Source organism: Mauremys reevesii, linkage group 3 (genome assembly GCF_016161935.1).
Source record: "Mauremys reevesii isolate NIE-2019 linkage group 3, ASM1616193v1, whole genome shotgun sequence".
In the NCBI taxonomy this organism is placed as follows: Eukaryota; Metazoa; Chordata; order Testudines; family Geoemydidae; genus Mauremys; species Mauremys reevesii.
This window is the reverse complement of record NC_052625.1, coordinates 98,995,418-99,010,990: the sequence shown is the minus strand read 5'-3', so window position 1 is coordinate 99,010,990 and position 15,573 is coordinate 98,995,418. Positions and strand designations below refer to the sequence as shown.

The 15,573-nt window shown below is 41.0% G+C and overlaps 1 protein-coding gene across 2 annotated transcripts in view; it reads right to left on the bottom strand.

Moving 5' to 3' along the window:
- The window catches only part of LATS1 (large tumor suppressor kinase 1), a 42,019-nt gene that overhangs the window by 12,259 nt on the left and 14,187 nt on the right, over nucleotides 1-15,573 (bottom strand). Inside the window, exons 4-7 of one of the 2 annotated variants that reach the window (XM_039530400.1) lie at nucleotides 13,749-15,280; nucleotides 6,818-7,400; nucleotides 5,504-5,686; nucleotides 3,375-3,481 (exon numbers count right to left, since the gene is read on the bottom strand). In XM_039530400.1, the coding sequence (XP_039386334.1) occupies nucleotides 3,375-3,481; nucleotides 5,504-5,686; nucleotides 6,818-7,400; nucleotides 13,749-15,280 (2,405 nt within the window). The remainder of the gene's footprint in view (nucleotides 1-3,374; nucleotides 3,482-5,503; nucleotides 5,687-6,817; nucleotides 7,401-13,748; nucleotides 15,281-15,573) is intronic. The other variant, XM_039530401.1, reaches the window with a different exon arrangement.

The window sequence follows — 15,573 nt, the reverse complement described above, 5'->3', positions numbered from 1 at the left end:
AGGGTCCCTGGGCTGGAACCCAGAATAGTGGGTGGGTGTGACTGAATACACCCCTGTGTTCATACTTACACACTATTGTAATAATCTTTCTACAAGCTATGCCTTGTAAGGTATTATTTGAAAACTCAATTTGCTGGTCAGTATTGTCTTGATAAAATGTGTGTGGTAACACTATGTTAAGTTAGAAGATTCCCTCGTATGATGTTATTAACACGTTCCAAACCTCACAGCCCTGCCCAGGCACAAGTTAGGTCTGTCCTAAACAATGGAAGGAATGTGTGCTTGCGTTTGTTTGCATTTAAGCAGTAAATAGTGCCATCAAGCAGTAAGGGAAAACAAAGGAAGTTCAAACAAGTGGGGAAAAAAAAAAAAACCAGCAGGGAACATCCTTCCCGGGTATGGCTACACTTACGGTTTGCAGCGCTGGTAGTTTGCAGCGCTGGTCATCCAGCTGTGTAGGAGCAGCGCTGGTGTGTGGCCACACTCACAGCTACCAGCGCTGGTGTGTGGCCACATTTGGAGCATTTGCAGCGCTGTTGGGAGTGCTGCATTATGGGCAGCTATCCCAGCATTCAAGTGCACCAACGTGCTTTTCAAAAGAGGGGGGTGGAGGGTGGTGTACTGTGACAGGGAGCGGGGGGAAAGAGAGAGGGGATTTTTGGAGCCAACACTGTGTGTTAGCTTCCTGGATTGGAAAAATCACAAAATGTTCATGAGCCCTTAGTCTTAATTCTAATTGCAAACAGCCTGCCTCCAACACAGACTGCCCCCTGTTTCACTCACTCCCTGTGGTGTACTGTGACAGGGAGCGGGGAAGAGAGAGATTGGAAAAATCACAAAATGTTTGCAAACACTAACAGCATGCATCCAACACTGTTTCCCCTGCCTCTCATTTGATCGTTCACAGCCAGGTACAGATAGTTCCTGTTTGCTGTGATCAGTGTTTGTTTTTATAGATAAGCAGTTCAAACGGAGCTCTCCGATCGGCTCCGTTCTGTTTCATTCACTCTGCCTGCCTGCCTCTCATTTGATTGTTTACAGCCAGGTACAGAACGGAGCTCCGATCGGAGCTCGTTCACAACAAAACAAAGAGAGGCTGCATAACAAAACAAAGAGAGTAATTTATAAAAGCATTCTGGGATACACCTTATTCCCTGGAGGCCAATCACAGCGCTGGTGTGTGGCCACACTTGATGACCAGCGCTGCAGCACCAGCGCTGGAATCCTTATTCCCCATGCCAAGTGAGGTATACGGCCAGCGCTGCAGCCAGGGAGTTGCAGCGCTGGAAGTGCCCTGCAGGTGTGGCCACTTACTAATTGCAGCGCTGGTGGAGGCTTTCCAGCGCTGCAAATCGCCAGTGTAGCCATACCCTCTGTATCCTGGTTCTCAGCTGCAAATGTTTTTTAAGAGGGGGGCTGAAACTATAAAAAGGAGAGACAAACACACCAAGGGACCCCTCTCTCTCTCTGCCCTTCACCTTCTCCGCAACTGAGAAGACAAAAGGAAACAGCCACTGGACTCTGGGGGAGGGGTCCTGACCCGAAGAGTTTGGTCAGTAAACTTGCTGGAAATATGTGATGAGAAAGTTTGCTTTGTAACTAAGGGCTAGTCTACACTGGCAGGGCTATGTTTTTTGTGGCCCCAAGCATGGCAGGCAGCTGGCTTTCGGCGGCGCGCCTACGCGTCGTCTGCTAGTCACACGAATTCGGCGGCATGCCTGCAGGAGGTCTGCCGGTGCCACATCATCAGCGTCCCCGCCACCAAATTGCTGCCAAAGCCATGGGACTGGTGGACCTCCTGAAGGCACGTCGCCAAAAGCCACCTGCCTGCTGCCCTCACAGTGACCAGCAGGCCACCCCCGCGGCTAGCCGCCCCAGGCACATGTTTGCTGCCCTGGTGCCTGGAGCCGTTCCTGTACACTGGCAATGTTAAAGCACTGCCACAGCAGCACTTTAACATGGCTTGTGTAGTCGCGGCAGAGCTCTAAAATAACTACCTCCACGAGGGGTATGGCTCCCAGTGCTGGTGCACTGTCTACACTGGCACTTTACAGTGCTGAAGCCTGCTGCGCTCAGGGGGGTATTTTTTCACACCCCTGAGCGAGAAAGTTGCGGCGCTGTAAAGTGCCAGTGTAGATAAGCCCTTAGATAGTTTCTTAAGTGGGTACCAATCACAGTTTTATCTTTATTCTTGTAACCATTTTGACATTTATGTCTCATTACTTATACTCCCTTAAAATTTCTTTGTAGTTAATAAGTGTTTTAAGTTAAAGTGTCTGGGTAACTATTTTAAGTAATTAGCGGTTATATTATTTCCTTAATGATTTAATGGACTTAATATATTTGTACTGTCCAGGAGAAGGCTCAGCAGTACAGTACATACATTTCTGGGGGAAGATTCGGGGGGGGGGTGTTAGGTCACCCTGCTGTATAACCAAGGCTGGTAGGAGCCAGGGTGTAGCTGGGAGGCTGCAGTTACACAGACACTCGGTGTGGAATACATGCTGGAAGGCAGTCTATGAGCAGCCCAGGTGGGAGTTTCTACAGCAAGGAATTGTAAGGCACCCAAGGTTGCAGGGCAGGGTTGACAGCCCCCCACTAGTGGGGACTATGCCACAGTATGTTACAGTGGGCCCGGGTTCCCCTTCTGGCCCCAGGTGAAGTGGTGTAAACCCCAAAAAGGGAACAAGCCTTATTTGGGAACCTGAACAAAGTGCCAAATTTAAAGAGTCCAGAACTGGGGCTGAAGACCCAAGAAAGGGCAAACAGACTGTTCAGTTACTGGATTCTTACATACCCATGAAAGGGTTTATTTGAACTTCATGACTTGGTTGAAGGGTGAAGCCACCGAAGACCCACCAAGGTCGGCTGGCAGCCTGCAAGGGGTGCCAAGGATGAGAAAAAGGACTGTGCTACTACGTCAAGCCACTAGGAAGCGCTCGAGTGCCCCTTTACACTGTTACATTGCTTGTCTGACAAAAAGGATGCTGGGCCAACACTCTCTCTCACGAGTCATGGCACTGTTTGAGAGAAATATGGTACTGAGAAGGGCATAGTGTAAGAGAGCAAAAATGGTAAGCTCTTGACCAAGCATGAACAAATGACAAGCTTAGATTATTGTGTTAAACTAAACAAATCAGATCTTACAATATTCAGCCTCTGTGAAAGATACCTTCTGGCTTACAAAAACGGTTAGTTTATCACCTAGTTGTGCATAGTGCTTATTCACTTAAAACTCTCCTCTCACTTTATATAATTAGAAAGTTTTGCACAAATTCTGGCTTTTTCAGCATGGTAATGCTTATAGGGGTATACAAACTACTACTTTTGCACATTACTATTAGATAATTTTAACACCTGATTTTCTTAATTACCTTCATTTGTGTTTCCAATGGTGTTTGTGCCAGGAAGGGAGGCTGCCCCACCAACATTTCAAAGAGAATTACTCCAACACTCCACCAATCGCACAGTTGTGTGTATCCTGAAACAAAAGCAAAACTTATAAAAATGAAACCAGTGCTTTGGTTACTTAGATTTGCATTTAAATGGATAACCAACATGTCAAGTTACAAGTAAATTATTTATTGTATTATCTTCCAGATTAATAATAATTTAATATTTATTTTTGACCCAGAAAAGGTTAAGAACAGCCATACTGGGTCAGACCAACGGTCTATTTAGCCCAACACCCTATCTTCTGACAATGGCCAGTGCCAGGTACTTCAGAGGGAATGAACAGGCCAATTATCAAATGATCCATCCACTATCATCCAGACCCAGCTTCTGGCAGTCAGAGGCTTAGGACAACCCATAGCATGGAGTTGCGTCTCTGACCATCTTGGCTAATAGCCACTGCTGGACCTATCCTCCATTAACTTATCTAATTCTTTTTTGAACCAAGTTACACTTTTGGCCTTCACAACATCCCACGGCAACAAGTTCCATAGGGTGACTATTGTGTGAAGAAGTACTTCCTTATGTTTGTTTTAAACCTGCTGCCTAACATTTTTTTGGGGTGACCCCTTGTTCCAGTGTTATGTGAAGGGGTAATAGCACTTCCTTCTTCACTTTCTCCACACCATTCATGATTTTATAGACCTTTATCATATCCCACTTAGTCATCTCTTTTCTAAAATGAGCAGTCTTTTTAATCTATCCTCATATGGAAGCTGTACCATACCCTCCTAATAATTTTTGTTGACCTTCGCTGTACTTTTTCCAATTCTAATATGTATTTTTATTATATAGAGGTCTTATGATATTCTCTTATTATCTATTCCTTTCCTAATGATTCCTACCATTCTGTTAATTTTTTTTGACTGCCAATGAGCAGATGTTTTCAGAGAACTATCCCTGATGACTCCAAGCTCTTTTTCTTGAGTGGTAACAGCTAATTTAGATCCCATCATTTTGTATGTGTAGTTGGGATTGTGTTTTCCAATATGCATTACTTTGCATTTATCAACACTGAATTCCATCTGCCATTTTGTTGACCAGTAACCCAGTTTTGTGAGATCCATTTGTAACTCTTCACAGTCAGCTTTGGATTTAACTATTTTGAGCAATTCTGAATCCTCTGCAAACTTTGCCACCTCACTATTAAACCCTTTTTCCAGATCATTTATGAATATGTTGAACAGCACAGATCCCAGTACAGATTGTTGGGGGACCCTACTATTTGCCGCTCCCCTTTGTGAAAGCTGACCATTTATTTTGATCCTTTGTTTCCTATCTTTTAACTAGTTGCTAATTTGTGAGATCTTCCCTCTCATTCCAAGACTGCTTAATTTGCTTAAGAGCTTATGGTGAGGGGCCTTGTCAAAGGCTTTCTGAAAGTCCAAGTACACTATATCTGCTGGATCACCCTGGTCCACATACTTGTGGACACCTTCTAAAACATTCTAATAGATTGAGCCATGATTTCACCTTACATGCCTCAATCACTTTTGACTTTTCCCCCCGCAACATAGTGTGTTAATCTATGTGTCTGATAATTCTGGTTTTTACTATAGTTTCAACCAATTTGCTTGGTACTGAAGTTAGGCTTACTGGCCTATAATTGCCACAATCGCCTCTGGAGCCTTTTTTAAAAATTGGCCTTACATTAGCTATCCTCCAATCATCTGGTACAGAAGCTGATATAAGCGACTGTGAAATGTAACCTATTAGTAGTTCTGCAATTTCATATTTGAGTTTCTTCAGGACTCTTGGATGAATATACCCTGTTGATTTATTACTGTTTAATCTATCAATCTGTTCTAAAACCTCCTCTTATTGACACCTCAATTTGGGACAGTTCCTCAGATTTGTCACCAAAAAGAATGACTTAAGTATGAGAATCTCCCTCACATCCTCTGCAGTGAAGACTGATGCAAAGAATTCATTTAACTTATCTGTTACTGACTCCATTATTAATTAATCTGTACAAGTGCTGGTCTTCAGAAAGGGACAAACCCTTTAGACATCAGTCATTTTGCAAAGGGATCAAATTAAAAAACTTTACCTGTTCGTAAGAGTACTTCTGGTGCTATGTAATTAGGTGTGCCAACAAGTGAATGTGCCAAACAACGTTGATGCTGACGCGCTGCCCTACGCTCAAGTGGCTTAAGCCTGTCTCCACATCTGCAGTTTGCTGGATCACCCCATTCATTACTGAAATCCATGCTGTCTTGACGTGAATGGTCACCTACAATATAAAAATGAAGTATTGTGGGTTTTTAACCCCTTAATTGGGGTTCTCAACTAAGACCAGTTTCTTTCCAAATTCTTTAACATTCCTTTTAATGAAGAACACTCTCTACTCTAATGAATCAAAGTACTTTAAAATAAACATAATTAAAAGTGAACTTGTAAAGAACTTAGAATATTGAGCTTGTGTGCTTTTTTTGCTTACGATGTAAAAGAACGCCTGAAAGTTGAGTTATTTTCTTTTGTTAAAAATTGATTTTTTGCGCAACAAATAGGAAATGTCAATTCTGATCTTCCCCAGTTTTGCTGCAGAACTTGTTCGAAGTATAGGGTTATTTCTCACCTGCAGTGAAGGAGGGCCATCTCCAAAATATCAATCACTGAAGTTAAATATGTGTTTAAAAAATAGAAAGTTTTAAACAGTCTGATTAAAAATCTTACCTATCACAATTGTTCAACTTTCACTCTCTTGCCTTATGTAATGTCATCCCTCTTGCTACTTCTCCAATCACCGTAAAATATACCAGGCTAAAGAGGAACTGAATTTCTAGTGTAAAAACAAGCCAAAAAAGTGAGTTTTGAAAATAATCTATTGAAGAAAAAAGGTACAAGCCCAATTTTCATTTAATTCTTTGCAGGTTACCTATAAGAAAAAATAACGGTAAAACGAAGACGGAATCCAGATAGTGCCACTTGTAGAACAAAAAGCAAAATTATCTTTGCTATAAGCTTCCCGCAACTACCCTGAAGGCATTAAATAAACTTAAATCTTTTTTTAAAAGAAGCTCAATTAGTGAATTTCCACATAACTGCAGAAGAGGGATGAAGAATAGTAGATCTTGGGTAAAATTGTCAAAACATCCACATGACTTAGGCTCCTATGTCCCATTTTCAAAAGTGACTTAGGCCTGGTCTATACAGAATTTTTGCACTGATAACTATTCCAGTTAGATTTTTTTTTTTTTAAACCAAAATAGTTATATCAGTACTACAAGTGTGCACGCTGCTATATTGGTTTAGCTTATTCCATTTCCCTTATGGGTATTAAATTCTAACTTTTTTCATGTCATGTTCATCTTTCTACTCTTACTTATTATTCATGAATTAGGTAACAAAAATAGCTTCTTACCACTCTGATAGTATTTGGAATCATGTGTCCATCGAAAACCTGTACAAAGCCCGAAGTCAGTCAGTTTAATATGACCATCACGATCAATCAAAATGTTATCAGGTTTAATGTCTCTGTGAATGAAGCCCATCTTGTGAACACTTTCAACTGCACAGGTCAGCTCTGCTATATAGAACCGTGCCAGATTTTCTGGGAAGACACCCATTCTTATTAATAGGCTCATCATATCACCTCCTGGAATGTAATCCATTACAAAGTACAAATTGTCCTTATCTTGGAATGAATAGTACAGGCGAACCACCCACTCATTGTCAGCCTCTGCAAGGATATCCCGCTCAGCTTTAACATGAGCAACTTGGTTCCGAAGCAGAACATCTTTCTTCCGCAGGGTTTTTGTTGCATATAAAGCATTAGTGTCCACTTTCCTTGCTAGGCAGACCTCTCCAAATGCCCCAATGCCAAGAGTCTTAATTTTTACAAACATTGATTTGTCCATTTTAGCCCTTTTGAGACGAATGTAGTTAGATTCCTTCTGGCACAGCATTTTTCTCATTTGATCCTGGGCATCTTGGGACAACCCAACCTATGTAACAAAGTTAAATTTCACAAGTGAAAAAACACTTTTCTCGTTGTCATGATCATCATACATTTAGAAGGTTCAGACAAAGTAAAGTAAAAACTTGCATGTAAAATGAGAAGTAATCCTTCAAGTTTTTTCCCTAACATTAGGTCTCTATAAAAACACTTAAGATTGAAACAAAAAATCCCCACAAAATGTGCAATCTAAGGGACAGTTATAACAACAATTTGCACAAGGTGCCATGCTCCACCATGCTCTTGATTAAGGGAGCCATTTTTAGGAACGGAATAGGATGGGAGAAAAAGACAAGCTGATGGTGATTGCCTTTCATGTCCTCTGTAGAAGAAACAGGATTGTAAGGTAGGAGGCAGGCCATTGGTAACCCACTATCCTTCACAGAGATGTTCCCACATGGGAATACGTCCCTTACATATTGACAACTATACAGATTTGTCCTGCATACCTAACTGTTACTTGATTCTCTGCATTAATGGAGTCATTACTCGCTTGATTCCTGACACAATTAACTGAATGTATTGCTCTGTAGATTTTCCAATTAGTTATCCACTGTTTGATCACTGATTCTTCGCATACTTAGTTGTTTTTGCATAACTATTTCCATTTGGTTCTTAATTAAAGGTGTCCTTCCAAGGCTTCTGTCCTATTTTGCTTCTTATGAAATACAAAGGCATAATGAAAGGTGGTTCTGCCAGGGCCGGCGCTTCCATTTAGGCCTAGGGCGCCAGGATTTGGGGGGAGGCGGCATTTTGCCGGGAGGGCGGCAGGCGGCTCTGGTGGACCTCCCACAGGCATGCCTGCGGAGGGTCCACTGGTCCCGCGGCTCCGGTGGAGCATCCGCAGACACGCCTGCGGCAGGTCCACCGGAGCTCCGGGACCAGCGGACCCTCCGCAGGGACGCCTGCGGGAGGTCCACTGGAGCCGCGGGACCGGCGGCGAAATGGGTAGAGCCGGCCCTGCGCGTAGGGCGCCAAAAGCCCTGGCGCCGCTCCTGAGTGCTGCTTGTGTTTTTACATTAAAAAGACAAGCCTTGTCTATCGTGGAAGACACTATAGTGGCTGGAGAAGTAATGAAACTATCAAATAACAGAAGCCAAGATAGCAAAAGGTGAGCAATTGAGTGGAGAGAAGATTTTCAGTCAGGGTATTTAATATTCTTGTTTTAGTTAATTATTGTCTAATGCAAATTACTAATTAATATTTTGATAAAGGGTATCTTTGTTGAAGATTCTACGCCATTTTTTTAAGTAAGGTATTAGACTTCACAATAAACATCCTCTGGAACCCTAAAGAGATCCCATATAAAGATATGGGAAACCAAATTTGATATTTCTCAGGCAGAACACATGCACAATAATTGTTTTTAAACCATTTAGGCCATCTTTAGACTCAGAACAGCAAAATAGGACATAAGACTTTTTTTTGCCAACACACTTGTTCAGGTCATGTTTGGTTACATAATTCATTATTTTATTGCCTTTTCTGATTCCCAACTCGCTTAAGTGGATGGGTCACTTGACAGGAACTAGGGAGACTTGGGCTCTATTCTGGGCTCAGCCACTGGCCTGCTGGGTGACTGAGCAAGCCTCACCATCTGTAATGGGAATGATGCTGATAAAAAGCACTATAAAAGGATTATTAGTTCTCCACCTCTCCATACCTCCCTTCTTTTCTCAAAATCTCTTCCTTCTCTCTTTTGGTGATTTCATCTGCAATTCCATGACTTCAGTAATCTTTATAGCAATGACTTGCAAATTCAATTCTGGATTTCAGATTCTCTGACGTTTTCTTCTGGATAGCTCAATCAGTTTAAACTGAATTTCTAAGCTTACCTCCCAATCTCTTTCCAACACCCTCCATGATGTTACCAGAGAAAACAACACCAGCATTCAGGCCCATAATCTAGAGGTCTTTCACTCCTCCCTTTTTCATTACCTATTCATTCAGGTGGTACCCAAATCTTGCCATTTCTACCTCCATAACATCTCAAAATATTAAGTTAATATTTGTACCGTAGTAGCATCTAGAAACGGCAATCTGTATTAGGGAACCACTCTATGAACACATGTAAGAGACAGTCCCTACACTGACTACCTTACAGTCTAATTTGAGACAAAATAGATAAAGAAAAAAAGGAAGAAATGAGGGAGAACAAGAACAGAAATCATGGTTACATAGGTAGCTACTGTACAGTTTAATAATTCCTGAAGGCACTTTTTGTTTTAAAAAGAAAATCAACTAGCCAACTGGCATACACTAGACCACAGCAGATTTCTTACAGGCATCATAGCAACAGTGGGTCTCAAGCAGAGATTTGAAAATTTGACCTTGTGTCTGTCCATACAACAAAAAAATCTGGTGCAGTCCTCACAATCTCCAGGCTTGACTACTGCAGCCTCCTCCTCTGTGGCCTTTGAACATCCATGATGCTCTCCTTTGGCTCCATCAAAACACTGCCAAGATCATATTCTTTGCCCATCAGTCACACCATTCCATCCTCTCTAACTTCAGTGTACTAGTGCTCCTTCCTCCATGGCATCAAATTTAAGTGTTTTGTCCTTATCTTCAAGAACCAACAAGCCTCTGCTCTCTACTAGCCTTATCTCTTCATGTTGCTTGCCAACCCCTTTGCTCCATCCAAAATCTCAGCATCAATACCTTATTTATCTTCTTTCCCCCCAAAAGACCTACACACTTTCCTCCACACCACCCACACTGTACCTCAAACACCCTTCCTGAGCTGATCTGCAAAGTCCCCTCCTCTTCCTTATTAATATTGCTTTTAGGACCCACTTCTATGATGGCTACAAGAATTAACCAAGAAATCTATTATTTTTAAACTATATATGTACACATACATACACTCCATACTCCCCCACAAAATACTCCATTCTCTCTACTCCATGCCTTGCACTAGCCCTTGCTGAATAGCCATGTGATCTCATTGACATTACCTTTATTTTCCTTCCCTATGGTCTTGTTACTCCCTACATCATAACTAATTTTGTTTTCATACTCTTCAGGGCAGAAAGGTTGTGTGTGTTCTGGGAGGTGCTTCAGACCACTTTTAGCACTGTTAGACAGAAGAAGATAATAGAAGCAAGTGCATATCTCTAAAATACATTACTATTCCACCTGTGAGACAGCTGCTCCACACCCAAAAAACCCAGTTCTCTCCACTAAGCACCTTCCTTTAGACACCTGCCCTCCCACCAGGGAATATACACTGGCTGAAACATTTTGGTGGCCCTTTTCCCTCAACTTCCTGCAGAAGGAGAGAAATGAGGAAATCCACTCTTGGTTTAATCTTCTTAACTCTCCTGCAAATAACGATGAAAAAATGCTAGGGGAGACACATGGCCATCAAGTTTCACTTCTTCTCTTCCTACTCAAGATGTAAGGTGCGTTGGCCTATTCCTGTCAGATTTCTCTCCCATTGCATACTACAGGGAGCTGCTTCTCCCATAATGACACCCCATTTTTCCACCATCCAACCCCCCCAAAAGACCCTCCTTTTAAATTAAACACATTTTATGTGAATTGAGCACAATTACCATAAAACATATTTAGTGTAAAATAGTCAATTAAAATCAAAATGTTATTATCTATGTTAAGCATGCAGGGGGAAAAAGAATCATTACCACTAAGAGGGATATGTGTCAACATAAGTAACTGTGTTTACACCATTGCAGAGCACACTCAATAAAGTGCTCCAAATAAGAAATGAAATTGAGGTTTGCAAATCAAAAATTAGTTATGATCTTGCACTTAAGTACCCAAATGTAATATAAAAAAATACATCAACTTCATGCTTTAGTTTTGATGCAGGTATACATGCAGAGTCCTTTGGAAAGGGTTCATGCTATTCTTAATATAATACTGTTGCTCCAAAGTCTTACTTGCCCACACAGTAATGGAGGCTATAGAAGTCAGCAAAGCTTCCAACACCTTAAGAGTTTAAATCAGCTGTTAGTGAAAGTGAAAAGGAAAAAGAAGACTAAGAATAAACATCTAGAGAGACTTCCAGGAATAAATCTTATTTGCTAACATTTAATTATGTTGTGATTAAGTAGACACTTATATGAGTACAGTTTACAGCAAGAATTTTTTTAAGAGCAGGAGTATGGATTTTGAAATGTCTCAGTCAAGCAAAAAAAAATTCAGTTAAAAAGGTATCAATTTTAAAGAACCACTTTTGTCTAAAATTCTGTTACCTACTAATATTCCCAGAAAAACTAAGATTACAAATAAAACCCAAGATTATTATAAAAATCATAGCTAAAATTCTATTTTCTTGTTTTAATGTGGGTGTTTCTCAATGTTTTCTATAAAGTCAGTTTCACTGTTTCCTCTGTTGTGTGGGTCTTTACATAGCAAAAAGACAGACAAAAAATGTGACTGTAAAAACACAAACTGGCAAGGGTCATCAGATGTATCATTTAAAGCCAGTGTTTAAACAAAAAGCAATCTATAAAAAATAAAACAAAACAAAAAAAAGTTCAATTAATAGAACACGTACTCTTGGGTCAGTGCTAGTTAAGAGAGTACAGGCTTTACACAACTGTGGCATTTGTGTTGCTTGCTGCAGTGTTTAAAGTGGAGATTAAAATGAGTTTTAAATTCCCTACCCAAGGTTGTTAATATAGTATGACAGCCCAACCCTGCATTCCTTGTGTACCCAGAAGTCTCACGGATATTAATAGGAATATTGCACAGTATGGAAGGACTATGGAATAGAGGATCAAACCCTCAGTACATTTAGCTGACTAGACTATTAGAACTACATTTTTTAGAATGAAATTTCCTGGACAAATACCATCACACAATGGTGTCAAACTGGTGAAAGTGAAGGGAGTAATCATAAGAACATAAGAACATAAGAAAGGCCGTACCGGGTCAGACCAAAGGTCCATCTAGCCCAGTATCTGTCTACCGACAGTGGCCAATGCCAGGTGCCCCTGAGGGAGTGAACCTACCAGGCAATGATCAAGTGATCTCTCTCCTGCCATCCATCTCCATCCTCTGACGAACAGAGGCTAGGGACACCATTCTTACCCATCCTGGCTAATAGCCATTTATGGACTTAGCCACCATGAATTTATCCAGTCCCCTTTTAAACATTGTTATAGTCCTAGCCTTCACAACCTCCTCAGGTAAGGAGTTCCACAAGTTGACTGTGCGCTGCGTGAAGAACTTCCTTTTATTTGTTTTAAACCTGCTGCCTATTAATTTCATTTGGTGACCCCTAGTTCTTGTATTATGGGAATAAGTAAATAACTTTTCCTTATCCACTTTCTCAACATCACTCATGATTTTATATACCTCTATCATGTCCCCCCTTAGTCTCCTCTTTTCCAAACTGAAGAGTCCTAGCCTCTTTAATCTTTCCTCATATGGGACCCTCTCTAAACCCCTAATCATTTTAGTTGCTCTTTTCTGAACCTTTTCTAGTGCTAGAATATCTTTTTTGAGGTGAGGAGACCACATCTGTACACAGTATTCGAGATGTGGGCGTACCATGGATTTATATAAGGGCAATAATATATTCTCAGTCTTATTCTCTATCCCCTTTTTAATTATTCCTAACATCCTGTTTGCTTTTTTGACCGCCTCTGCACACTGCGTGGACATCTTCAGAGAACTATCCACGATAACTCCAAGATCTTTTTCCTGACTCGTTGTAGCTAAATTAGCCCCCATCATGTTGTATGTATAGTTGGGGTTATTTTTTCCAATGTGCATTACTTTACATTTATCCACATTAAATTTCATTTGCCATTTTGTTGCCCAATCACTTAGTTTTGTGAGATCTTTTTGAAGTTCTACATTCATTCTTTGGGGCTCTATATGGAGACTTTAGCCAGCCTTATTACCATTTCTTCCTAAACTGCATCTACAAAAATCTTTAATAATACTTAATTGTGACAATTTTAACAAATAGTTTCCTCCAAATCAGCATTAATGTCATCAGTGATAAAAACCTGGGAGCCATACAGCTACGCCCAATGCAAGCTTCAATAAGTTTACTTCAGTCTTCTCATAAATTACTCAGATTATTAGTGTTTAGAATACAAAATATTTTGGTTTGGTTTGATTAATTTAAAACTGTAATTTCTAAAGAGAGGAATGGGATTACCTAAACAAATACTGAAAGGCTGGCTGCTTCTTAAACATGTGGTCAAACTAAAAATGAACTTCAATACCAAAAGATACTACAACTGCCCACAAAATTGAAGCATAAATCAAGAAACCTGTCTAGATATTCAGTTTTTAAAAATGTATACCAAAAGCTAAAGTAGTTCCATTCAAATATTAAAGAAAATAAAGGTTTTACCCGCATCATTTCATTCTCTAGTTGTTTCTTACGATGCAATCGTTGCTGATGAGACTTGAGTATGTTTTCCACATGTTGCTCCATGAAGAATTTAAAGGCCTGAGGAGAATAGCTTTGAATGCGAGACTCCCTTCGCTCTTCATCTCTCTTATTTTTCCTAACAGGAACAGGTGAGGTTGTTATTTGTTTTTTTTCTTTATCTGTCCCATCAACACATTCATTATTCTTTTCACTCTCTTCTTCCTTAGGTAAGCTGGGATGATCTTCTTTGCTAGGTTTGGTTCCTGTCTCATATGGACTGATAGATGGATTCTGGTGTAGCAAGTGTTTTGGGTAAGGTGGTGGAGGACCTTGGTAATTTGGAGCTTCTGCAACAGGTGTCATAACTGCCATGTTGGTAGATGGACTCTCAGAGAAGGGGACTGGTTGGACAGCTTGCATTGGCTGCGGCATCCAAGAAGGATGAGTTGGTGCTAAGGCAGTCTGCAGCTCTGGCTTTAATACTCGCATACTTTTTACTGGCTGCTGAATGGGAGCTGGGGTTATAGCTGTTACTGTGGTGGCTGAAGGCTGAGAACTGCTAGAGTGACTCTGTCTATTTCCATGAGGGTTATTGAAAGAATTTGATCTTACTGGAATGTTGGGTTGCCATGTAGGGATTTCATGTCCACTGCCAGGTGGTGATTGGGGTGGAGCAGATGAAGGCTGTGACCAGGACATTGGTATTCCAGGTAGATTTATATTGTAAAGTTCCATGTTGTGGCTGTTTCTATTTGGCACCATCATGGACTGAGGAATGTTTCCATTGGTGTATGCTGAAGGAGGAACAGATCCTCCTGCTTGCATCTGCAATGCTGTAGGACTTTGCCTATTAGTTGGGGATATTGGGTACGGAGGGGGTGGCTGACGATTGACTGAGTTCCCAGATACGACATTCTGATGAACCAGGAAATCAGTCTGACAATTGCCATTTTGCATTCCAGCTCTTCCTGATGGAAAACTAAACTTGCTATTGGCAGAACTTTGCATGATTATTGGTTGCCTGCCAAGAGGAACAGAATTAATGCCTCTTTGTCCCTGTGTAGAAGAACTTATGGGTGACGGATTCATTGGCGGCGGCGGATAGCCATCCTGCCATGCTCCTGGTGGTACTGGAGAAATGCGAGAGATCATATATTCCATGCTTCCAGAATAACGTTTTGTTTGAGCATTTGGTTCCCAAGAAGGAGGTGGAGGAGTTGTTCCTCTTGGTGGAGGAGTCTGCCCTCTCGGAGGTGGAGGAGGGGGAGTAACACTCCTTACTTGTGGTGGAGGTGGTGGATTCACTCTTTGTCCATTGCCAGGATGAGCCTGAGCAAATGCTGCTAATCCAGAACCAGATAAGGGCCTTCCTACATCTGACTGAGAACTTGGACTTTCTGAACGATAAGCTACACTATCTCCCAATGGAGGGCCATGTCTCTGAGGTACCAAGGACTCTTTAGAACCTTTCCAGCTCTGTTTGCGGTTAATTGATTGCTGCACACCACCTGCTTTTACAAAAGAAAAGCACAGCATTTTATATTTGTTATACAAAAAAAGCTCTACTTGCAGCTTGCAATATTTTACTACTATTCTAATTCAGTTACTTTTCCATTTTTTGGCAGTTACCTTACTGCTATTAAGTAGATAATAAATTTTAATGTAAGCCACAATAAGTCACATGACTGATTTGCGACTAATAAGAAAGGAAGCTATAGAACTATTTCTAGCACAGAAAAGCTGAGCAAAGAAAAATTTATTGACCTACATTTTACATAACATTGATAATATAAACATTACATCA